Source organism: Podarcis bocagei (genome assembly GCF_964188305.1).
Source record: "Podarcis bocagei genome assembly, chromosome: 7".
Lineage (NCBI taxonomy): Eukaryota > Metazoa > Chordata > Lepidosauria > Squamata > Lacertidae > Podarcis > Podarcis bocagei.
In genome coordinates this window covers 26,878,114-26,901,655 of record NC_138132.1, presented here as the reverse complement: position 1 = coordinate 26,901,655, position 23,542 = coordinate 26,878,114, and the positions used below count along the sequence as shown (strand labels likewise).

At 45.0% G+C, this 23,542-nt stretch overlaps 1 protein-coding gene across 1 annotated transcript; it reads right to left on the bottom strand.

Moving 5' to 3' along the window:
• Positions 1 to 13,094: 13,094 nt before the first annotated feature.
• Positions 13,095 to 23,528, bottom strand: TMEM222 (transmembrane protein 222). Its single transcript, XM_081202796.1, has 6 exons — positions 23,272 to 23,528; positions 19,785 to 19,869; positions 18,812 to 18,843; positions 17,856 to 17,952; positions 17,340 to 17,470; positions 13,095 to 16,472 (listed from the first exon to the last, which is right to left on the bottom strand). Exons 1-6 carry the CDS (start codon positions 23,421 to 23,423, stop codon positions 16,385 to 16,387), a joined length of 585 nt encoding a protein of 194 aa, XP_081058922.1. The 5' UTR covers positions 23,424 to 23,528; the 3' UTR covers positions 13,095 to 16,384.
• Between the last annotated feature and the right edge of the window lie 14 nt (positions 23,529 to 23,542).

Below are 23,542 nucleotides of genomic sequence, written 5' to 3'. Positions count from 1 at the left end.
CGGGATGCTGGACTAGCAGAACTGGGTGGGCAGAAGGTAGACCAGAAGTCCGGTGGTGGATCTTTGGATGATTTCCACATAGATTGGCAAGAGTTTCACACTCCCTGCTGTTTAAGAAGGGCAAAAAAACCCCCTACCCCTCCCAAGCACTGCTCAAATGAAGGCAGCAGGAGCCAGTGAAGGAGAAAAGGGATACCTAGAGTTATTTTTTCAGTGTGTGTGTGGACTGTGATCTCAGTTCTGACCATCATGCTGCCTCCGTGCACCATCCATTTAAAGCACACAGAGCTAAGAACCCTTGGGAACTGTAGTTTATTAAGGTTGCTGTGAGCTGTAGCTGCAGTGTGAGCTACAGTTCTAAGAATTCTTGGTGGCAACAGGTAAGGTGCTTTAAATGTATTTTAAATGGATGGTGTGCAGAGTGGGAACTGTGAGGGGTGTGGCCTGAACACTAGGCAGAGAGAGGGGGATCCAGGTTGCTGTGCAAAAGCCAGCGGAAGCTGTTAGTGCATCAAGCTTCGGGCTGGGCTAGGAGGGGAGCAAGGCAGCCCCTGCTGCTGACGTTTCAGAAGTTCCGAATGCGCACAAGCTTAAGTGCAATTTGATATCATTTCACCAGGAAGGCCTTTGATGCAGCAGCGTGTTAACAGGATGAGAAAGGCAACCCCCCCTTTCCATCCAGCTGTGACATCGCCCTCCCCTCCAACCCCACTTCAAAGGATGCCTAGCAGCTGACCCCTGCTGTGGCAGGCCTGCCTTCCTCCACAACCATCCCTCACTTTCACAGGCTTTCCTGCTGGGTGGGTTGTTTCCTTTCCTTTCTCCCCCAAGAGGCAAAGAATTCTGCTTAAGAGGAGGAATGTTAATGCTGTGTTGGTAATAATGACAGGGTTTCTTTCCTTTCCTTCTCTCCCCAACCCTATTCTGGCAGCAGCAAAGGAATCTGATCTGATGCAGGAGGAGGAAGCTCCGGTCCCTGTTTCTTTATGTGGAAGTTAAAGCCCTTTGTGTCCAACCAACAGGCCTTATGCCCAAGCAAGCCTGCAAGGGATAGCAGGCAGGCAGGCCAACCTGATGCATATTTACTCAGATGTAAGGCCCACTGATTGGGATGTGGGTCGCACTGACCGGGACCCGGGTGGCGCTGTGGTCTAAACCACAGAGCCTAGGGCTTGCCGATCAGAAGGTTGGCGGTTCAAATTCCCACAACGGCGTCAGCTCCCGTTGCTCAGTCGCAGCCCCTGCCCACCTAGCAGTTCGACAGCATGTCAAAGTGCAAGTAGATAAATAGGTACCGCTCCGGCGGGAAGGTAAACAATGTTTCCGTGCGCTGCTCTTGTTTGCCAGAAGCGGCCTAGTCATGCTGGCCACATGACCCGGAAGCTGTACGCCAGCTCCCTCGGCCAATAAAGCAAGATGAGCGCTGCAACCCCAGAGTCCACGATTGGACCTAACAGTCAGGGGTCCCTTTACCTAAGGCCCACTGAGCCCAACAGGGCTTAATCCCAGGTAAGTGTGCACAGAATTCCAGCCAAGCTGATCAAGCCTAGGTATACCTACTCAGAGGTAAGGTCCATTGGAACTGGTTATGGTGGAAGGCAGGGAGGCCAACAGTAGAATTGCCAGAGGCAATTCTAATTTTGTCCTCACCTTCCTCCTGCAGGGTCCTATGAGGGTGAGATGGAGCCTAAGCAAGAGGAAGCTGGCAGTGTGGGCTGCCCCCCCCCCCCGCCGGATGCAAGTAGAAAGGCTGCCAGGTGGAGCCTGCCTAAGGGCATCTGGGATTGGTGGGCCCCATTTGTGTTCATGGACTGGCTTGCACAGATTTATGGCAAGTGACATGTTTTATGCCCTTTGCTTAAAGGTAAGCAGTGAAAGCTTGGTTATTTTAGAGGGCCTTTTGGGGAACATACCAGCTGATTGCCTTTACTCATGCTGCAACCGCAGTTGTGTTTTGTATGCTTTTATGACTTTAAAATTGTTTATATGGCATGCTTTATTGTAGCTTTATATTGGTTTTCTTATTGTTCTTACTAGTGGGAGCCTTGGGGAAAAAAATCAACATACAGGTCAAGGTGCAGGTGAGCCCTAAGAGTTTCCCCAAGCTACTGCCACCTGCTCCACACCTGAGACCGGGTGTCGAGCAGGTAGCGACAAACTCTGTCATGCAGCCGATCCCCATGGCCTGCCCTTGGGCGGTACTGAGCACACTGGGCTTTCAAAGAACTTTGTGCAGCTTCTTCCAAATGCATGGCAGCCAACTGGTTGCCGGGCACTTGGGAAGATCTGTGCAAGGGGCTTTGAGAGGCAAGATAGGACAACCCACCCATCATCTGATGTCATAATGATACCAGGTCATAATTGACAGGTGGGCTGTCACACCCATCTGTCAAGTTGTCCCACGGATATGGGGGCAGATAAGGCTCTAGTCTTCCAGACCAAAAAGGTTCTCCCATCTCTGACATAATAGATACAACATTGTAGCTAAATCATCTCTATCTAACGCAGGATTTCCCAAACTGGGGTCTCCGGCTGTTTTCGGAATACAATTCCCATCATTCCTTACCACTGATCCTGCTATCTAGGGATGATGTTTTTTTTTTTTTTAATAAATTTTTATTGGTTTTACAACATTTTTAAGAAAAACAAACAAACACAAAAAATGACAAACATACACGAATAGTTTCAAAGATATTTTCATAAACCTCTTTTCTTGGACTTCCCCATACCCCCCCTCTCTGCATCCCAATGTCCATATTTGAACTAGCAACTCCCAATTGTTACTTTCTAATCTCTGTCATCTTAGTCCTCTTTTATTGTCTAACCTTGTATCCCTGTACCCTATTACTTCTGGCAACCACAACATTTTAACATTCATTCAGTTTATAGTAGTCCTTAAGATAGCTTTTAAATTTTTTCCATTCTTCTTCCACCGTCTCTTTTCGTTGGTCACGGATTCTGCCTGTCATCTCAGCCGATGTCATATAGTCCATCACTTTCATCTGCCATTCTTCCAGAGTAGGTAAATCTTGTGTCTTCCAATACTTTGCGATGAGTATTCTTGCTGCTGTTGTGGCATACATAAAGAAATTTCTATCTTTCTTTGTCACCAATTGGCCGACAATGCCCAAGAGAAAGGCCTCTGGTTTTTTAGGAAATGTACATTTAAGTACCTTTTTCATTTCATTATAGATCATTTCCCAGAAGGCCTTTATCTTCGGGCATGTCCACCAAAGGTGATAGAAAGTACCTTCAGTCTCTTTACACTTCCAACATTTATTATCGGGCAAATGGTAGATTTTTGCCAGTTTGACTGGGGTCATGTACCACCTGTAAACCATTTTCATAATGTTTTCCTTTAAGGCATTACATGCCGTAAATTTGATACCGGTGTTCCATAACCATTCCCAGTCATCTGACATAATGTTGTGTCCAACATCCTGCGCCCACTTAATCATAGCCGATTTAACTGTTTCATCCTGTGTGTTCCATTTCAACAGCAAGTTATACATTCTAGATAAATTCTTAGTATTGGGTTCTAACAATTCGGTCTCTAGTTTTGATTTCTCCACCTGGAAACCGATTTTCCTATCCTGTTTAAAAAATTCCATTATTTGGCGATATTGAAACCAATTTTCTACTTTGTGCTTCAATTTCTCCTGACTTTGTAGTTTAAACTTGTCTCCATCCTGTTCTAAGATTTCCCAATACTTCGGCCATCCGACCTCCATATTGAGTTTCTTCACTGCTTTAGCCTCCACTGGTGACACCCATCTAGGGGTTTTATTTTCCAATAGGTCTTTATATCTTATCCAAACATTAAATAATGCTTTTCTAACAATGTGATTTTTAAAAGTACTGTTAACTTTGTCATACCAAAGATATGCATGCCAACCAAAAGCATTATTGAAACCTTCCAGATCCAAGATGTCCGTGTTCTCGAGGAGCATCCATTCTTTCAGCCAGCAAAAAGCTGCTGCCTCATAGTACAATTTTAGGTCCGGCAGGGCAAAACCCCCTCTTTCTTTAGCGTCAGTCAGTATTTTGAATTTAATTCGGGGCTTTTTGCCCTGCCAGACAAATTTCGAAATGTCTTTGTGCCACCTCTTAAAACATTCCATCTTGTCAAGAATCTGCAAGGTCTGAAACAAAAATAACATTCTAGGCAATACATTCATTTTAATTACTGCAATTCGGCCTAACATTGACAGTTTCAGATTTGACCATATTTCTAAATCCTTTTTAATTTCTGACCAACATTTTTCATAATTGTCCTTATACAAATTGACATTCTTAGGTGTTAAATAAACCCCTAGGTATTTCACCTTCTTGACCACTGTCAAACCTGTTTCCTCCTGAAATTTCTCCTTTTCCATATCTGTTAGGTTTTTCCCTAAAACTTTAGTTTTTTGCTTATTCAACTTAAATCCAGCTACCTGGCCAAATTGTTGTATTATTTCTAAGACCCTTTTCGTACTAGTGTTTGGCTCTTGCAAAGTCAATACTAGGTCATCTGCATACGCTCTTAACTTATAATGTTTAGCTCCGACCTGCACACCTTTGACCTGCTGGTCATTTCTTATCATATTCAGCAACACCTCCAGAACCGAGATGAAAAGTAATGGGGAAATTGGGCACCCCTGTCGTGTTCCTTTTTCTATCTTAAGTTCCTCAGTCACAACATTATTTACAATCAGTTTAGCTTTTTGTTCAGAATATATTGCAGCCATACCATTCTCAAAACCCTGGCCTACCCCCATCCCATGAAGATTCTTCCTCATAAAACTCCAAGAGATGTTATCAAAGGCTTTCTCCGCATCCACAAAGATCAATACTTCTTTAGTGTTTATATTCACCTCCAGCTTTTCCAAGATGTCTATTACATTCCTTACATTGTCTGCTAGATGTCTTTTAGGGAGAAAGCCTGCTTGGTCTTTATGAATCTTCTCCATCAAAACTCTTTTAAATCTTTTTGCCAAAATGTCTGCAAAAATTTTGTAATCCACATTAAGGAGTGATATTGGGCGGTAGTTCTTGAGTTGGGTCTTTTCAGTCTCTGACTTTGGTATGAGTGAAATATATGCCTCTTTCCACGATTCAGGTGCCCTTTTTCCCTCAAGAATCTCATTACAAACTTCTCTTAGTGGTTGAATCAGCCATTCCTTCAGCGATTTGTAGTATCTAGAAGTCAGTCCATCTGGTCCCGGAGATTTGCCCAGTTGCATATTCTGAATGGCAGCCTCTATCTCTTGTTCTGAGATTCTCTGGTTCAAGTCCATCTTACTTTGCTGAGAGATATTTTGTAATCCATATCTTCCAAGGAATTTGTCTATATCTTCTTCATTTTGCGGGCCTTGGGTGTAGAGTTTTTTGAAATAACTTAAAAAGCAATTTCTAATTTCATTGGGTTTAGATATGTTCTTTCCATCCACCTCTAGGCTTGTAACTGTATTTAGTTTCTGCCTTTTCTTCAATTGCCATGCCAAAAGTTTGCCACATTTATTTGCTGATTCAAAAGTCTTTTGCTTCATTTGCTTTATCTTCCATTCGATCTCTTGGTTCATCAATTCCATATATTGAGTTTGATATAGCTTGATCTCTCTTAAAATGTCCTGAGACTTTGGTTTTGTTCTTAATTTCCTCTCTCCTTCCTTTATCATTTCCAAGATCTTCTCTTTTTTCTCATTTTGTTTTTTCCTCTTTATTGAATTTTGTTGAATCAAAAATCCTCTCATAACCGCTTTACTTGCGTCCCAGATCACTCTTTTCTCCACGTCGGTCCTCAAATTTATTTCAAAATAATCTTTTAGGGTCTTTTGGGCCTTCGTGAGAATCTCCTTATCTCGAAAGAGGGTGTCATTCATTCTCCATCTAAATTGACCAGTTATTGTGGGTTTCATCTCCATCTTCACGGCGTTATGGTCGGAGCAAGTTTTTGGGCAGATTTCCACTTTCTTAATCTTTGGAGCCAGTCCACTAGTAACCCAGATTTGGTCAATTCTGGTCCAGGTCATCATTGCTTGGGAGAAAAAGGTTCCCTCTCTCTCCAGAGGGTTCCTTGTTCTCCAAATGTCTATCAAGTCCATGTTTTCTGTCATTTCGAAAAAAGTCTTAGGGAGTCTCCCTTCTTTAGTGACTGTTAGTCTTTGTGCCTTGTCCATATTAGTGGAGACCACGCCATTCATGTCTCCCATGATTATCATATTGTAATCCAGATAGTCCGTCAAAGTTTCATGAAGTCTCTTAAAGAAGTCAGATTTGCCTTCATTTGGTGCATAAATTCCAACAACTAGAAATTTTTCTCCTTGTACTTGTATCTCCACAGCCAGATATCTCCCTTGTTCATCTTTGAATATCATTTTTGGAGTCCATTTCTCCTTCACATATATTACCACTCCTCTCTTCTTAACTTTGTCTGATGAAATAAATTCTTGTCCTAGCCTTTTATTTGTGAGTAATCTCCTGTGGGCTCTGGTTATGTGAGTTTCTTGTAAACATATCAAGTCCAATTGTTCTCTGTTCAAAATATAAAATACTTGTCTTCTCTTCAAAGGCCCATTCAGTCCATTACAATTCCAACTAAGGAATTGCAAAGCCATCTTGTTATTTTCTTAAGGCTCCTCCAACAGCTCCAAGTTGTTGCTCTTCTTCTGATGGTGGTGGTTTTTGTCCAAACGAGAGATTCAGGATATCCAGTGCTCTCCTCTGTTCTGCAAGTACGTCCACAGTCCCCTTCTGTAGGTCCTCCTGGTATCTTGCCAAAAATTTGTCTTTATCTTGAATTGTCTTTATTTTCACTTTCTTTGCCTTGTAGTCGAATGACAGTCCTTGTGGGAACTCCCACCTGAAGCGGATAGAATTTTTCTTTAACAAAAGAACCAAGTCCTTGTAGAAGTTTCTTAAATCCAAAATGTATTTTGGTATGTCTTTAAAGATCTGTACAGCTGAATTTCCAATTTGCAAGGCCTTTTCAAAGTGTAGTCCTAAAATTTTATCTCTTTCCTCCTTAGATCTGAGTGTGATCAGACAATCTCTCGGTGTCTTTCTATCTTGCTTTTTACCCAGTCTAAAGGCAGTTGTGATTTTGAATTCGTCTTCCTCAAGGTCCCAGCAATCCGCAAACTCCCGTGTCAAATATTCCACAAGGTTGTCTTTTTCATTCTCCGGAATCAGTCTTAATTTTAAGTTCCTCTCTTTCCTCTGTAACTCCCACAAGGCCAAAGTTGCATCATGCTCATAGACCTTCTTGGCAAGTGGCTCTAATTTCTCCTGCGTCTCTCCAGCAGTGGCTTTGGCCTCTTCGGCAATTTGACGCGTGGTGGCGTTTTCCTCGACCAGTTTGTTTATAGATTCTGTATTCTGGTTTAATCTTGTAGATATTTCTGTTAATTTTTGTGTGTTCTCTGAAGTCTGTTTTGTCAGAGACTCCAGAGTCTGGTTTATCTTAAGCAAGGCTTCTGTCACAGCTTCCATAGAAGCGGCTGCTCCTTTGTCTTGTCCTGTTGTTCCAACTAATCCGGCTGTTGCGCCTGAGATTGAGCCTCTTTTCTTTGCTTGTTGCAGCTGCAACTGTTGTTGTTGTTGTTGTTGCTTGATCTTGGCTCTTGTAACTATCTCTTCTTGTGGTCCGCTCATGTCAAGGTCAATTCCCACGGGATTTATTCTCCCTTGGAAAATTCCACTGTCTTAGGCCGTGCCGGACTTTACTTTATCCTCTAGAGGGAGCAAATCAAAATGGCCATAGAAGGAAGTTTCCAAATACAAGAACAAAGGAGACAGTCCAAGATGTAAAAAGAAAGGAGATTAACACAGTCAAAGTCAATGTTGCTAAAGTCTTATAACTTCCAATTGCCACAGTTGCCCAGTATACTGTTTATACTGTTTCTTCTTATGATATACAAAAGTCAGGCACTGTGGAAACTTTGTATCAAAGTGTCACTTCACAGGGAAAAGTCAGATCAGTGTACTAAAAAGGCAGACCGTTTCAAGCTTTCAAATAGATGAGATAGCAGAGGTTTTTTTCCTCCAAATAAATCATGCAGTTGTTAGTCAAATTCACCTCCCCTCTGCCCTGCTTGCTAGAGGGGAGATCAAGGGTCTAAATGTCCGGTTTATATGATCAAAGAGCAGGTCTAAACGGATGCAAGTTTAGAGTTCCGTTGCTTTCACTTTCATGCAGTCGGGGGGAGGCAGACTTCCTTTGTTTAAATCTCCCCGTTTTTAGCCCAATTTCTGAAATTTAAAGGGTCCCGATTGTTTTCCAGCTCTTACTCACGGGAATTCAGTCCAAATTTTCTTTTCAGGAAGGAATCGGCGCTCTCCGCTTATGGCGACGCGGCTTCACTTCGCAGGCTGGGTAGCGACTCTCAGCACCGCGCTCTCTCCCGATGTCGATCCGTAGCCTTTAAAAAGGCTCTTTCACGGTACCGGGGGGCGCGAAGGTGCCCACCGAGTCTCCTTGTTCTCAGGCTTCAGCGCCTGGGATTTTAGGGGTCCCCCGCTCGCCGTAGCGGGTAAGACCCGAACTTGCGAAGCAGTCCTTCTCCGGAGCTCGGAGGTAGGACCGCCATTAAGCGCTGGCACCGACCGGAAGTCCCCTGCTATCTAGGGATGATGGGAGCTGTAGTCCAAAAACAGCTAGAGACCCAAGTTTGGGAAACACTGATCTAACATGAGGAATCAATCAGCAATACATTTCTTTCTTTGGTTCTTCAACAACACACTACAACTGTGGGCTAAACTGATGGGCTGTGCATCACACATATATAGGCTTGGATCTTAAATAAACTTAAGATAAATGCATTTCTTAAAATGTTCTTGTGTCTTCCTTCCCGCTGCCCCATAAGACCCCCAAAGAGCCTCTCTGCAGCATTTGGGGTTAAGAGGGCTGCTATGCATTGCCCCCAAAAGGGACTTGTTTGCATTAAGTTTCTGTGTGCTAATTTCTATGCATACATGCAATTTTAGAAATCCTTTACTATAATTTAAATTGCAATTCCCTTATCATGGTGGGAAGGACTGTGATCAGGTGACCTGTATGTCATGCTGTCTAGGTGATGCAAACTGGATGGGCAACTTGAAGGCTCCTCTCCTTTCTTAGCATTCTTAACCGGCATTGGACCTGACAGCGGTGCTTCTTTAAATGTATGCAGGTAAAGGTAAAGGACCCCTGGACAGTTAAGCCTAGTCAAAGGTGACTATGGGGTTGTGGCGCTTATCTCGCTATCAGGCCAAGGGAGCCAGCGTTTGTACACAGACAGTTTTCTGGGCCATGTGGCCAGCAGGACTAAACCGCTACTGGCGCACAGAGGACTGTGACAAGTGCCAGAGCGCACGGAAACGCTGTTTACCTTCCCACCACAGCCGTACCTATTAATCTACTTGCACTGGCATGCTTTCGAACTGCGAGGCTGGCAGGAGCTGGGGCAGAGCAACGGGAGCTCACCCCATTGTGCAGATTTGAACCACCGACCTTCTGATTGGCAAGCCCAAGAGGCTCAGCATGTATGCAGCCCGTGTCCTGTTAAGGAGGGAGAAATTGTAATTGATTTATTAGAAACCTTGAGGTTTAAATCTACTTCATGTGCCTTCAAAACTTGAAAAAAATACCTAAGCAGTCTTGTGTGCAGAATTCAGCTAACTGCAGTGGTTATTAGGGGAAGAGGCATAGTTCAGTGGTGGAGCATCTGTTGGGCATGCACAATGTCCCAGGTTCAATCCCCAGCATCTCCAAGTGAAACCTTGGAGAGATGCTGCCAGTCAGTGCAGGCAATACTGAGCTAGATGGGCCACTGTTCCAACTTAGTATAAGGCAATGTCTTACGTTCATATTACCATGTCCCAGGTTTTTAACCTTTATTTATAAAATCACTGATATTGCCACTCGCTAGCCCTTAAACAGACACCAAAGCCCCTCACAAGAAAACAGTTAAAGTACAATAAAAGCAAATCAAACACAGTAAGTTTAACCAAGTGCAGAATAAGAAAAATGTAGGCAACAGCAGAGAGGAAAACTTCAAAACAAAAGCTAAAGAAGATTTAAGAACATTTTAACATATTCTAAATATTATGCAAGGAGGGAGCTGACTAGACCTCTAGGGATGGGGATGGAGTTCTACGCAACCGTGCTCCAAAGAAATGAGAACAAATGGGTGTCCTGCAACTAAATTTTGCTCAAAGTAGACCTATTGAAAGCTATAATTCTTGGAAGGATAAACTGGTGGTTAAAGCACTCTGGGAATCGTGGCCCTCTGAGAGGAATGCAGTTGTGCCTTGGTTTTCAAATGCCTTGGTACTTGTACATTTTAGCTCCCGAACGCCGCAAACCCAGAAGCAAGTGTTTGCGAACATTTTTCAGAAGCCAAACATCCAACATGGCTTCCACTTGAGTGCAGGAAGGTCCTGCAGCCAATCGGAAGCCGCGCCTTGGTTTTTGAACGGTTTCAGGAGTCGAACAGACTCCCGGAATGGATTAAGTTCAAGAACCAAGGTACCACTGTTTGGGTCTTCTTAACAACTCTCAGCATGCTTAACAAGATGCAGCTCCCAGGATTCTTTGTGGGAAGCCAGGATTACTTAAAGTGGCATGATATTACTTTAAAAATGTATGGCGCAGATGAGGCCTGCTTTTAAAACCATTGCTTTTCTCTATGCTTTAATAAATGTTCATGATGTCTATTTGCCTTTAAACTTGATTTCCAGAGCGTTTTCTTTCAGATATTTTACATTGTTTTGTGCAAACTGCTTAAGCACATGGTTTTGTTTTTTGATCAAGTGGCTACTAAATCTTGTTTTAAAAATTGAATAAATGAAAAGAAATAACACATGAGGAGGCTGAGCTTGTGTCATGATCTGAACTCAAGCCTACTTGCTCCCATGACTTGTCCAATTTGCATCAAAAGCATGCAGTCGTGATCTAATAACCCAAATGTCAGCCGGGACACAGACTTTTTAATCAATCAAGGCTGTGACACTGGAGGTGGAAACAACAGCAAAGTGTGTGAACCGCTGGTCCAAGGAGGCAGCGGTTTAGAGGAACTTTAATAAAGGGAAGCTGCAGGGTTTCAGGGATGAAGCCAGCCAACTAAAGGCAACCTGCTTTTAATTAGGGGCAATGTCAGTGCTTAGCTTAGCCATCCTGCCAGTGTGAGGTCTGCATGGACAGGGGGGCCCTTGACATCTAAACCAATAAATGCAAGTAGAGAGCGAGCAACTGAAGATCAAGGCAGCTTTGCTGTTAGCAAGGATGGACAGTTCTTGTCAATTTCAGGCTCTCATTCCGCCCCCCCCCCCGTGTTAATTTCAGTTCTCCACATCTGCATCCTTTTGCCAATTAATACTTTTTTCTTGTCGATGGAAAACGCACCAGCATTTTAGCACACGTTTTTCCACAGCAAACATTTTTCAGTGCAATTCCGACTGTATTTTGTATATATATATTTTTGCAAGCAACTCTCCCCTGATACGTTTGTAAGCTATTTTAACTCGTGTGCTTTTTAGATTGAAACTTTTCCCCAATATATGTATATTTTTGGTGGGTTGAACTACATTGCCAAATTCAAGGAAATGCAAATGCGGAGAGGTAAATTTTGTCTCAGAAGGCGCAATGTATGTAGCTTCATACTAAAATGAGAAGTGAACAGAATTTCTGCCTCCACCCAGCCACATATGAAGGACACCTCACATTTCCTTTCCACACACACGTCTTCTGCACAGTAGGAAGCAACGGCAAGATGGGAAATTCCTGAGGGCACTTCTAGACTGTTCCTAATTTGCAGGTGGAATTCCAGCATGTGCTGGCAAGTTCTGGCTGTGCAACTAAAGTGACTGGCATTCTTGTGCAATTAATCTGTTCCCCCACCCCTGACTTAGAAAAGTTACAGGAAAACGCACTGGAACGTGTGGGGGTAACAATTGCTTGGGCTGGCTTAAACCTTGGCAAAATCCTCCAATGTTGCAGGTTCCACTTGATTCATGCATACAAAACAAGCCCCTAACAGGGTCAAGGGGTACCTTGCCCATATTTCCTGACAGCACATTCCAATAGAAATTGTAAGCCCATTGAAAATGGGGTCATCTCCTCTCAACCCGCCCCCCCGCCCCATCAATGGGCTTCTGTTCACATGCCCCACAATGAGATAATCCCCCCCTGCCCCATGTGCTGCATTTTGTGTCTTTAAGTTGCTGTACCTGAGTTGCTTCCTCACACCTGCAAGCTCCCCTCCCAAACTCCTATTCAATGAAGCTGTCATCTGAGCATGTGCAATGGCTGACTCAGGTCTAAAATGCCTCAGCTTAATAGCAAGTTCTGTTTTTGAATCCGATGGAATCTGGTTTGAGCACCAAACGGGAGCATTTCTCAAGAAATTACAGGGTACATATGGTTTGTGGCTAATTTCTTGTGTACATGGCTTTGAACAGCAGTGCACCGACACCAGAGTAAGCAGTAATACGTGCACAATCCTTAACTAAAACACATCTGTCCACCCAGGCTTTGGAGATGTGAGGTGTATATTTTTAGGACCCACCTTGGTTTCATAATTTTTAGTTGTTTTCAACTAAGACCTTGGGATGAAGGTAATAGTAATATAGTAATATGTGATAATAGTACAGTGGTACCTCAGGTTACAGACTCTGCTAATCTAGAAATAGTACCTTGGGTTAAGAACTTCGCTTCAGGATGAGAACAGAAATTGTGTGGCAGCAGTGGGAGGCCCCATTAGCTAAAGTGGTACGTCAGGTTAAGAACGGACCTCCAAAACGAATTAAGTTCTTAACCTGAGGTACCACTGTAATGTTGTAGAATACACCTGCAAAAGAACACCATTTTTGGAGGGGCTGTTAAGTAGATAAAAACAGGATGGTAACCTTACCTTCCCTTCAAAAATGTTACAGAAATATAGAATTTAAATATGCTCATCATGAGAATCCACCTTATTGGAGGGGGGGGGAGTAAACGTTAATTTCTCTATGGTGAGTTTGATCATAGCCATGCAGCCGCTGAGCTCTCATCAATTCTGAACACAAGCCCTTCTCTCCTCCCCGACAGCTGGAGGGAGGGAAAGAGGCAGCCTGAACAATGAAGCCACCACTGCTTGGAGACATACACAGAAATGCATTTATTTTTCACCATCATCGGGATTATGAAATCACAGCAGCAGAGTTCAGTATATACAAAGGAATCCAGCACCCCCTGGAGAAACGACTCACAGGACAGAGGCCCATCTGGCTAATCATCAGCAAAGGAGGGGAAAGGGGGGAGGGGAGAGAGGGGGAACCCCAAGTGGCACATCAATGAAGCTTCCAGAGAAGAAAGGAAACTCAAGAGGCTGGAATGTAACAAAACAAAAAGCAAGAACCCTAGAAAGCCTCCACGGGGTAGGTACCAAATAAACAATGACACCTTTGAGAAGAACCTTGGCACCTAACCAAATCTCTGAAGACATCTAGCCGATGGGAATGCAGAATGTGTGCAGAGACAGTGGCATACAATGACCTCTAAACCACAGGTTTCTCACTGTCCCTGCAACCAGCAAATTTCTGGAAAGAAATGGGAGGCAACAGCATACACGCACACCAAGAAACCCTCTGTGCTGCACCCTATGAGTCAGTGACACACTGGTGTCACAAATCCCTGCACGGAAGGGCTTCCCCTTAGAGGAAGGTTGTAACTCACACCCTTGCCCTAAAGAGGTGGCGTTAAGCGGGCAGCACAGCATTCAAAAATGAGTGGCAACTAAACAAGTGCTGAAAGAGGAGGGCCAATTCATTCTGCGGGGTCGTAGCTTGTGTGATATACGAGCTTGTGGTGAGGATGTCACAAATTTATTTCTTCCACTAAACCCACATTCCCACCCACTGCCATGGCCATGCCAACAGTTTCGGTTTCTTTCAGCAGTACGGTAAACAAAGGCAGGGCTGAAATTCAGGTCCACAGTGGAGTAAAGTGGTGGCTTTATCATAAGGGGCAGAGTTAGATGATCAGCAACCACTTAAAAACTCACCACAGAAGATCTGCAGTGTGTGTTGGGGACAGGCATGGGAGAGGGCAGTTGCTTCCCATCAGTTATTGATGACCATTCCCATCCCTTAGCTGCAACAAGGAAATCCTTTGGAGTGGGATTCAAAACCCAGATTCGTAACTTGTCTGTGCCTTTAGTAGGTTAGCACATTTGACTTCTGGGGTGCGTCGGAGAAGTTCCACTGTCTTCTCAATTGGCCACCTCTCTTCACCGCTAAGCAGGCTGTTCAAGAATGTAGAAATATGAGAATGCAAGGGGGGGGGAGGGAGTGAGAGAGGGGAGGAGGGAGAGGAGTGATGGGAGTTTCTGGCATCTTTGCTCCTCCTGCATCTATTGCCAACTTTATCATGTGGCAAAGCTTGTATAGTTGCATCATGTCAGCAAAGCACTTTTTAATTGACTCAAAAGACCAGTTGAGGCTACTGCTACTGTAGAAAGGAAGTTGGCTGTGAGCGCCAGGTCTGTGAGTTGCTTGGGTTTCCTGGAGCTCTGTTTTTTTTGGCAAATCACTGCAAGATTCCCCCCACTCCAACACACACACACACACACACACACACACACACACACACACGAGAGAGAGCAGGGAGGCAGGGAGGGAGGGAGGGATAGAGTCTCTATTCAGTGGATCTGGTTTATTATTTCCCTCAGAACTAGAATCCCCGCTGGGTGTGGGAGTGTAAGCGAAGGGGCAGAGGGGCAGCGGGATAGGCCACCCCACGCATTCCCTTTGATCTAAGACCTTTGATCTCCAATCAGCCTAGAGCTTATTGATCGGCTTTCTACAGCTGCCGTTGTTCATGGTTGAAATGGCAAGAGTCCGACACCCAAGAGGACCTGCTCGGACGCAGGTGTTTCAAGGGGAAGACAATGCGCTGCTCCTTTGCACAGTGCAAAGTACTTGGCATCCAGGGAGTGTGTGAAAGACTGGAAAGGGTGGAGATTAGCATGGGGAAGGGAGGATGGGAGGGGGTGGCATGCAGCAGAGCAGTGTAGCACTTTGCGTCCCCTTCAGTTAAAAAAAGGAGGAGGAAGACTGCACTTTTTCATTGCTACATGGGCCAAGGCCAAAATTAAGTGGGCGGCACACAATTTTCTAGTGCAGCCTTCGCCAACCTGGTGCCCTCCAGATATTTTGACTACAACTCCCATCAGCCCCGGGCAGTATGTGCTAGCTGTGACTGATGGGAGCTGCAATGCAAAACCTAACGTGGTCACCAGGTTGCTGAAGACTGCCCTGTTTTCAGGTTACCTGGAAAGCAGTACGAGAGAACTTGGCTCTTGAATGAATGGTTCTCTTCCCTTCAGAACAGACTTCATACTGGTAGGACTTCCAGCTTCGCTGGGTTAGATCAGGCATCTCCCTGGGGCGAGTTTTGCTTCTGGAGTCTTTCAAGGCACAGTGTTGTGCATAACTACGTTATAAGCCATAGAGTTTAACCATCAGGTGGGTAGAACACTCTGTTTCTATCACACACATGTGTGCAAAAAATCTTTGGGAACTGGTTTTATGAAGCAGACCAAGATGTCTTAATAGAACTCTCAACAGGAACAGCTCAAGGTCACCCTTGGAAACGACTGCACCAAATATCACTTAGGTTGGTGGGACCTTGTGGGGGAGGGGGGGTAGAGAAATCAGCTGCTTTCAGAACAATGGCATTTCCGAGGAGCACCAAATTAAAAGCAAACAAAAAAAAATGCACTTCTTGTGCAAAGGAGAAGAGGACATAACCTCCACGCTATGGTAAAAAGTCCTATCTGCAGAAGCGAAGACTGAAGGCAACCCCAGCTCTCCTGAGCAACGAGGCTGTCATTTCAGGCTGCCAATCGCTGCGGTACCGCCATAGAAACACTGTTACGACCAAGAATGCCACAAACCCCATTTACCAGCGCAAGCAGGTTTAAAAACCAAACCCCTCCAACTCCAACCCACAGCATCCACTGCTATCATTCCTCATAAAGTGCCATCGAGAAGCTTTCTGCGAGAGATTGGGGAAGCTTACAACCAGCCCCGGCGCCTACTGCGACGTGCCCAAAGTCCTCGCCACACCACCTACAAATCCAAGTCCAGGTCGTGCATCCCTAGGCAGGAACTTTGAACCAGAAGAGACCTTTGGCGAGAAGCAAGATGTGGTGGTTCCCCCCTTTCCCTTGATGTCTGAAGGGAAGAATTATGTGGAAGAAAAGGGGGGTGGGGAGGGAAGAAAAGAAAGTCCAACAGGATAAAGGAAGAGTTGTTATTACGCAGCACTTCTTTTCTGCAGGTTTCTGGGCCACGCAGCTTACTTCCACAGCCTTCCTGGGCTCAGAGAGCCAGAGTTTTCAAGATTTGACTTCAAAAGAGGGGAGAACGCTGGCGTTGTCCATCATCGCATGTGAAGAGTCAGGCTGACTATCAGGATAATCCCCAAAAAGAGGATGAAAGGAAGCCAGGTCTTCACAAAGCCCCCTATGCTGCAAGGGAGAGAAAGAGAGATTTAGAGAACAAGAGAGGAAGCAGGGCGAGTAAGAGGCAGGTGGGACGATGAAGGAGATGGGGCAGAAACTGGAGAGGGGTGTTGGGAAACTGGAAGCACAGGAGGGAAACAAGCTGTGCCAGTCATCTCGGCTTTACTTAAGCCTGTTAAGGAAGGTTGTGCCATATATTCAAAGCACGCAGCTTTCCCCAAAGAATCTTGGGAATCTACAGTTCCCAGGATTAGGGTGGGAGGGTAGGCTATTTCCAACCTGTGTACAAGGTGGTGAAAGTGTTTGTGTGCAATTTAAGCTCAGCCCTACTTAAATCTGCATAAATACCAGGTAACTCGGGGTTTTTTTCCAGCACAGGAAAGCTCAGTTTCCAAGCTGTACTTTAGAAAAGAATAGCTGGAGAAAATACATTAACTGGCTACAGGTAGGTAGCCGTATTGGTCTGCCATAGTCGAAACAAAATAATAATATTTTTTTTCCCCTTCCAGTAGCACCTGAGAGACCAACTAAGTTTGTTATTGGTGTGAGCTTTGGTGTGCATGCACACTTGGCTGTGCTTTCTCAACTGCGCAAGTGAAGTTCCCAGGAGGTTTTGCCCACAGCCACCAACTTCCTGTCCATAAAGTTGGCCACTCATCACAAGGGCTTGCTGTTGACCCCGGGACCAAACCTGCCGCCCAGAAGGGCTTGATGTTGCAAGCACCATCAGATTCTATGAGCCAAATGGTTTTCAAATCCCACATAAGCGGTCACCAGGCTGCTACGTACTGCAGAAGCTTGGTGGAGATCAAGGCCCTTGATCAAAGTCTGCACGCCACAGTATTCACAGCAACAGTCAAGCTTTCTACTCACCTTACATACTTTCCGTATAGAAGGGAGAGGAAGCAAAGTTTGACCATATTCCAGGAAGTGCTGTTGTCATATCGCATGAGGTTTAAGGCCAGGGCTACGTGAGAGTGGCAGTTGTCACAGCAGAGGTTGTGCTGAAATGGTAAAAAGCACACTGCTGACGATACTTTTATTATTAAATACATATTCATTACCCACCCTTCATCCTAAGGTCCCAGGGCAGGCTACAGCATTAAGAACAGTATTAGAAACAATCTAGAACAACTAGCTGGGGCTTATGGGAGTTGGAATGTGACAACATCTGAGAAGACCACAGATTGCCGGTCTGTGATGCAGGGTTTTCACAGTTAGAAGGGCTCATCTTAAACAACTCCTTGTTTCTCTTCAGTAGCTGGCAAGCAAGCTTGTGTTTCCAAAAGGTTTCTTGATCAGCAGCAAGAGCCTTACTCTGCCCTCCCAGCCCCAAACCAATTCTAGGTGCATGTGACCCTGCCGATTTGAGTACTGAAGTCACCTCACCATACGGTGCTTGTATTCCTCAGAGGCATCGTGCACCGCAGTATCCCAAGCATTAGGGCCACAGGAATACACTTTGCTGGGATCCAGCTTCCAGTATCTGGGAAAAGGGGGTGGGGATAGAGAGAGAAGAGAACTAAAGATGCCAGTTCACATGTTTGTTTTCAACAACCTGCTCCCTCCCCACACACAACATTCTCCTTTCTAATAAATTCTGTTGCTCGTAGGATTTTCAAATGACATCTCTGCAAACTTAGATCCAGAAACTCTGAAAGCAAGGCTGTGTGTATGTGTGCTTGTGCTGTGTGTGCATTCATCAGCCATTACTTGTGTTTAGGTAATGGAAGTGCAGAAATTATAACTGGATGCAGCATTTCTCATCCTGAGAAACCCTTTCCCTACCTAAACTTGTTTCCAGCCCTTACTGCTGCACACACAATATAGAAAGTGCATGGGTGGAATTTCAGAAGCTGTAAATAAGATGGTTCCCCAAAGAGGATTGCCAATGTATTGGGGATCTGCATCTTCTAGCCCTTCCTGCTCCTTATGCTTGGATCTGGGCAAAAAGGGGGGGTGTAGCTTTGAAGAGGTCTGATAGTTGTCTCCCCCATAAGGATTACAGATTTGGAATCTCCCAAAAGGATTCTGTTCATTCAGAAGTTTCAGCCGCTTTTTGTCTTAGTCTGTGGGCACCAATAAATTACATTCCATCTATTCTCAAAGCAGCAGAAATATTATTATTACACTGGAACCTCAGACGGCTGCAGGTTTTCTGTTTAAGGAGAGATTTCATGTTATGCTCCTCACTGAGAAGCACAGGTCCCAGTTCTCTGCTGCAATCTGAATTTTTAGTCTGCCTTAATAGCTAAAATACGGCATGCATTGCTCAGCTTTTCTGTGGATACAGTTTCTTTGCAAGTAAATGCATCAGGAAAGGGCGGAGAGAAAACAGCACTTACTTTACAGGCCTCCCAAAAGCCATGTTGTCTTCCTAGAGAGAGTAGGATGGAAAATAATAAGCATACTTTATTTCCTGAGTAGCATAGAATAAAGAAATTCATATTACTAAATACATAATCTTGGGTTCTGAGGAATTACAACAGGGGCTGTTAACGGCCACAGAAACCTTCCCTACAAGGGCCCCTCCCCTTGTTGAAGATTGACTTGAAAAACACACCATTCTGTTCTAGTCAATAGAATAGATGTTTGGATGTGCTTGATGCCAAAAGACTTACTCCAGTTTGAAATATTGCTGACACATAAGTCAGACAAATTAGCTACTGCGCCCCCCCCTCCCACCACCAGCCCCCCTTCATGTTTTCTTTTCCTAAATTTGCTGGGACACTTGGAACAGGATTGTCTTCTTCAATGCTTATTATCTCTCAAGAGATAGAGAGAGGCCAAGAGGTTTGTGCATCTGTCTGCTTCAGAACATTCTGAAACTAGTAACCAAACATGAATTTTCAGAGCTCTTTGGAGCTAGTACTGGAAGGAAAAGGAAACTAACCCTGGAAATCTATACACACTTAGCTGAGAATACATCCCACTGAACTCAAGAGAACTTGCTTTTGAGTAGAGAAGTATATGATTGCACTGTTATAGCCTCCAGGTTTCGTGTACAAGAGGAAGGAGCAACTGGTGGTGGAGAGCCCAGTCTTATTCTTTACATGACCACTTGGATGAATCTCAACTCAGTCTTGTTATTTAACCACTTTCCAGGTTATCACAGGCAACTAGGAATTCCCCTCCCCATGTGCCCTCAGAATCAGCTCTGGAGGGTCCTCCAACCCCCTGGATCAGATTTTGAGGGTGCGCAGGGGTGCGGCTGTTGAGAAGAGGAGAAAGCAAGAGTACTGCTGCGATAGTGGAACAGCAGCACTGGCCACGACTCAATGGTTGCCAACAAAGCCACAGGAACAAGCTTCTACTTACCGAGACATAGTATGGCCCTGCAAAGTCCCGGATGACTCCAGCTGAGGTACAAATGCCCATGTGACCAATAATGGGGAACAGCCATCTACCAAAAGAAGAAAAGAAAGTATCAGGGGGCCTAGTTTTTTGTCCTTGAAGTTAAGTTGCTAAAAAAGATGCTGCAGTGGCTGCCCAAAGCCGTGGCCTGACAGGACTGAACAGGGTGAGAGACAGCGACAATTCTGACAGTCCATCAAAGCCAACAGGACCTAACCTGGGCACAAATCAGATGGGATATTTGGTCTTTTTCCTGTTTCAAAGTTCCCTGTGCTCTGAATGGTTGTAGACTATATGTATTCCTCCTGAACAGGCTACACACAGGCTTCTAAACAACTACTTTCCATGCCACAAGTAGATAAGTAGGAATCATCTCCAGGTGATCTGGTGGAAGAAAGCCCTTGTAACCTAGGGGCAGTTGCAGACAATTCATTTATTGAACATTCATCCTGATTTGTTTTGGGGAGGTTAGACAATGTTGTGCCAAAGCAAGTGTCACCACACACTTTCTAGTGTGTTTCTCCATTAAGTTTGATCTTTTGGGGAGGTGGGTTTGTCCTGCAATGCCTCCCAGTCAACTGATCTGCCAGTATGTGATTGAATCTCACTTGAAAAATAGCAAGTCTGGAAGCATCATAGAAGAAGAAAGCTGGAGCTTTATTCCCACCAGTCTTTGGGAGACATGGATTCATTTCACAGGAGCAGCCTAATGGTGTGACCTAATATGGTGGTATGCAACTGAATCCCACCCAAAGTACAGCAACAGTTGGGCAGAGTCCATGGTCTTTAAAGCCATCAAGCATATTTGCCAGAAGATAACTAAGGCTGCAGGGACGCAGGTGGCACTGTGGGTTAAACCACAGAGCCTAGGGTTTGCTAATCAGAAGGTCAGTGGTTCGAATCCCCGCAACGGGGTGAGCTTCCGCTGCTCGGTCCCTGCTCCTGCCAACCTAGCAATTCAAAAGCACATCAAAGTGCAAGTAGATAAATAGGTACCGCTCCGGCAGGAAGGTAAACAGCGTTTCCGTGCGCTGCTCTGCTTCACCAGAAACGGCTTAGTCATGCTGACCACATGACCCAGAAGCTGTACGCCGGCTCCCTCAGCCAATAAAGCGAGATGAGCGCCACAACCCCAGAGTCGGTCACGACTGGACCTAATGGTCAGGGGTCCCTTTACTTTTTAACTAAGGCTGCAACTCTAATCCCACTTACTTGGAAGTAAGGCTGGCCCACTGAATTAAATGGGACTTACTTCTGAGTAGATATGGTTAGGACTGCATCATACCCCAGATGCCAATCTACAGAACGCTGTCAGTACCAGCTGAAGAAGTTGACACCCTCTGCAGGAGACACACAAGTTTTATGGCCAGGGAGCCCCAGAGGTTTGCCCTAAAAGATTGCATAAAACCAAGGAAGAGGTGCAAGGATCTAGAACAGGAATAGGGAACCTGTGGCTATCCAGATGTTACTGAACTACAACTCCCATCATCCCTGACCACTGACCATGCTTGTTGGGAGTTGTAGTTCAGCAGCATCTGGAGGACCATAGGTTCCCCACACCTGGTCAGAAAGTTTAGGATCTTTTTTCTGACCTGTAAGAGTCAAGGAACATTTTCTTCTTTTGTCCTTCAGGCTTTCAAAATAATTTCTGAGTTATGTAAATACCTGCAATACTGGACAAATATAATTTCTGTATTCCTAAACCATGTTTGTGTTTTTAAACCCCAGGATGCATTAGGTCTAGGCACCAAAGCCTGCCACATTAAGGCCCAAAGAGACACAACATGGGAGATCATAGAGGTGGGAGAAACCTCAAAGGTTATTGAGACCAGCTTCCATCTTAATGCAATAAATACACTCTTAGTTCCCTGTGATAAGATCCCAAAGCTTTTCTTTAAATGCTATTCAAAGCGGCTGTGTGGAGCACTGATTTTAATTAGCGCACTGGCTCCAAGGGCAGGTGTTTAACTCTTTCCCCATAGACACTTTCCCAATCTAAACCGACATCAACACCCTGCTCCTATTTGCTCCGCAGAAGGGGGAAAAACAGATAATCCTAGATTTCCCCATACAAAAGTAGCAGCAATTTTGTGGACGGGTGTGAGCATCTGACATTTAGGTCAGGAAAATGAGACCAGTGGAGAAAAAATGTTGAATATCTCTTTCTCCAGCACTACAAGTTGGGGTTCACAATGGCTTCTTTAAAGCCTCCATTTAAAGATCTGACTAGAGAACTCCTACATCAGGGTGGAGAATCTTTCTCAGTCCAAGGTCCACACTCTCTGGCAGGAAACTTTCTACACACTAGGCGAGGCTGGGGCCAGAGGCAACAAAATGGGTGGAGCAACAAATGTGACTCTTATCTTTCTACATTCAAGCTACGCAAAAGTCAGAGGTGTCTTTGCTGTGATTAACAAGAAGGGTTTTTAAAATTTCTGTTGCAAAATGTTTCAGCTTCATCAGCTATTCTGATAAAGATGAAATTATGCTGTTTTTAAGGTGGCAGTTATAGAGCTTTGAGGATGGAATGCTCAGATGGGTTAAGGAATATTCATTTTAGTGATTAGCTGAATCCTAAAAATCCAGACCTATCTATCTCTGTACACACATTTATTTTATGTCTTTCTGTTCTGAACCTACTGTTCATCTGAAGTGCACCAAGGTACTATTTTTTGTAAGCAGGAAAGGAAAAAAAGATTCTGCCCACAATGGAGAAACAAAATTACTAGAACAAAACGGGGGGGGGGGGGGAGGGAGAGAATGGACCCAAGCAACAGTACCAGCTGTGTAGACAAAAAAATAATAATCACACCACATTCTAAACTTTTTGTTTTGTTTTAAATTACTTCACAAGGGGGAACATTTCAAAAATGAACAGATCCCAATGCTCTACTTAACTACTTGATACAGCACAATTTTCTAATAAGCACAGTCTTATATATAATCCAACAACCTGACATACTTCTGAAGTTTGATTTTGCCCCTGAAGAAAAGTGTTTAGGAAAATGCAGAGAGGGACACATCTTTTGCCTCTGCTGCTGCTGCTGTTTCCCCCCTCTTCTCCCCCACCATCCCGTCCCCGTTAAAACTGGAGCTATTGCTTCAATAATTCCTGGTCCTATCTTTGTGTCTTTTACACATTTAAGCTTAAATCATTATTTCGACCTTCCGTTTTATTTTGTGAGCGGCCCAGAGAACTTTTTCGTTAATGGGCAATCCGTAAACAACAGTACTTCGAGCCCCGCTTCCTTCCAAAACCCATATCTTACCGTCACAACAGCCTTGTGAGGTAGGCGAGACCCAGAGCAAGTGTTGCAAGACTGCCTGTGTCGCCCCCCCCCAAAAAAAAACCCCATTTCACCTTCCTGACAGCCCTGCGAAGTAGGCTAGGCTGAGCGGGGCAGGGGGGGAGGTCTCCGACGCGGCGTCCCGAGAAGGGGCGGAGACTCACGTGAGCACGGGAATGGGCGTCCACACCACGCAGTAAGGGAAGCGGCAGCGCTCCGGATCCAGCCCTGCTCCCCCGGCGCCGCCGCCGACCCCCACGCTGACGCCGCCGTGGAACTGCTTCATCTTCCCCACCGCAACCTCCTCTTCCTCCATCACCAGGAGGGGGAGGTTCCGGGCCGGGGGGCGGGTGACGTCACTTCCTGGATGCGGGAGCGCCGCTTCCGGGACGGCGAGGGGGGCAGGACGAAGTCCGGCCAGCCTATCGCGTCGCA

Bases quoted from the DNA above. Each gene is read 5' to 3' on its own strand.
- TMEM222 (XM_081202796.1), bottom strand. From the start codon at position 23,423: ATGGAGGAAGAGGAGGTTGCGGTGGGGAAGATGAAGCAGTTCCACGGC. The intron at 19,870-23,271 runs GTGAGTCTCCGC...TTCTTTTGGTAG, and splicing joins ACGCCCATTCCCGTGCTCAC to ATGGCTGTTCCCCATTATTG. The intron at 18,844-19,784 runs GTAAGTAGAAGC...TACTCTCTCTAG, and splicing joins CAGGGCCATACTATGTCTCG to GAAGACAACATGGCTTTTGG.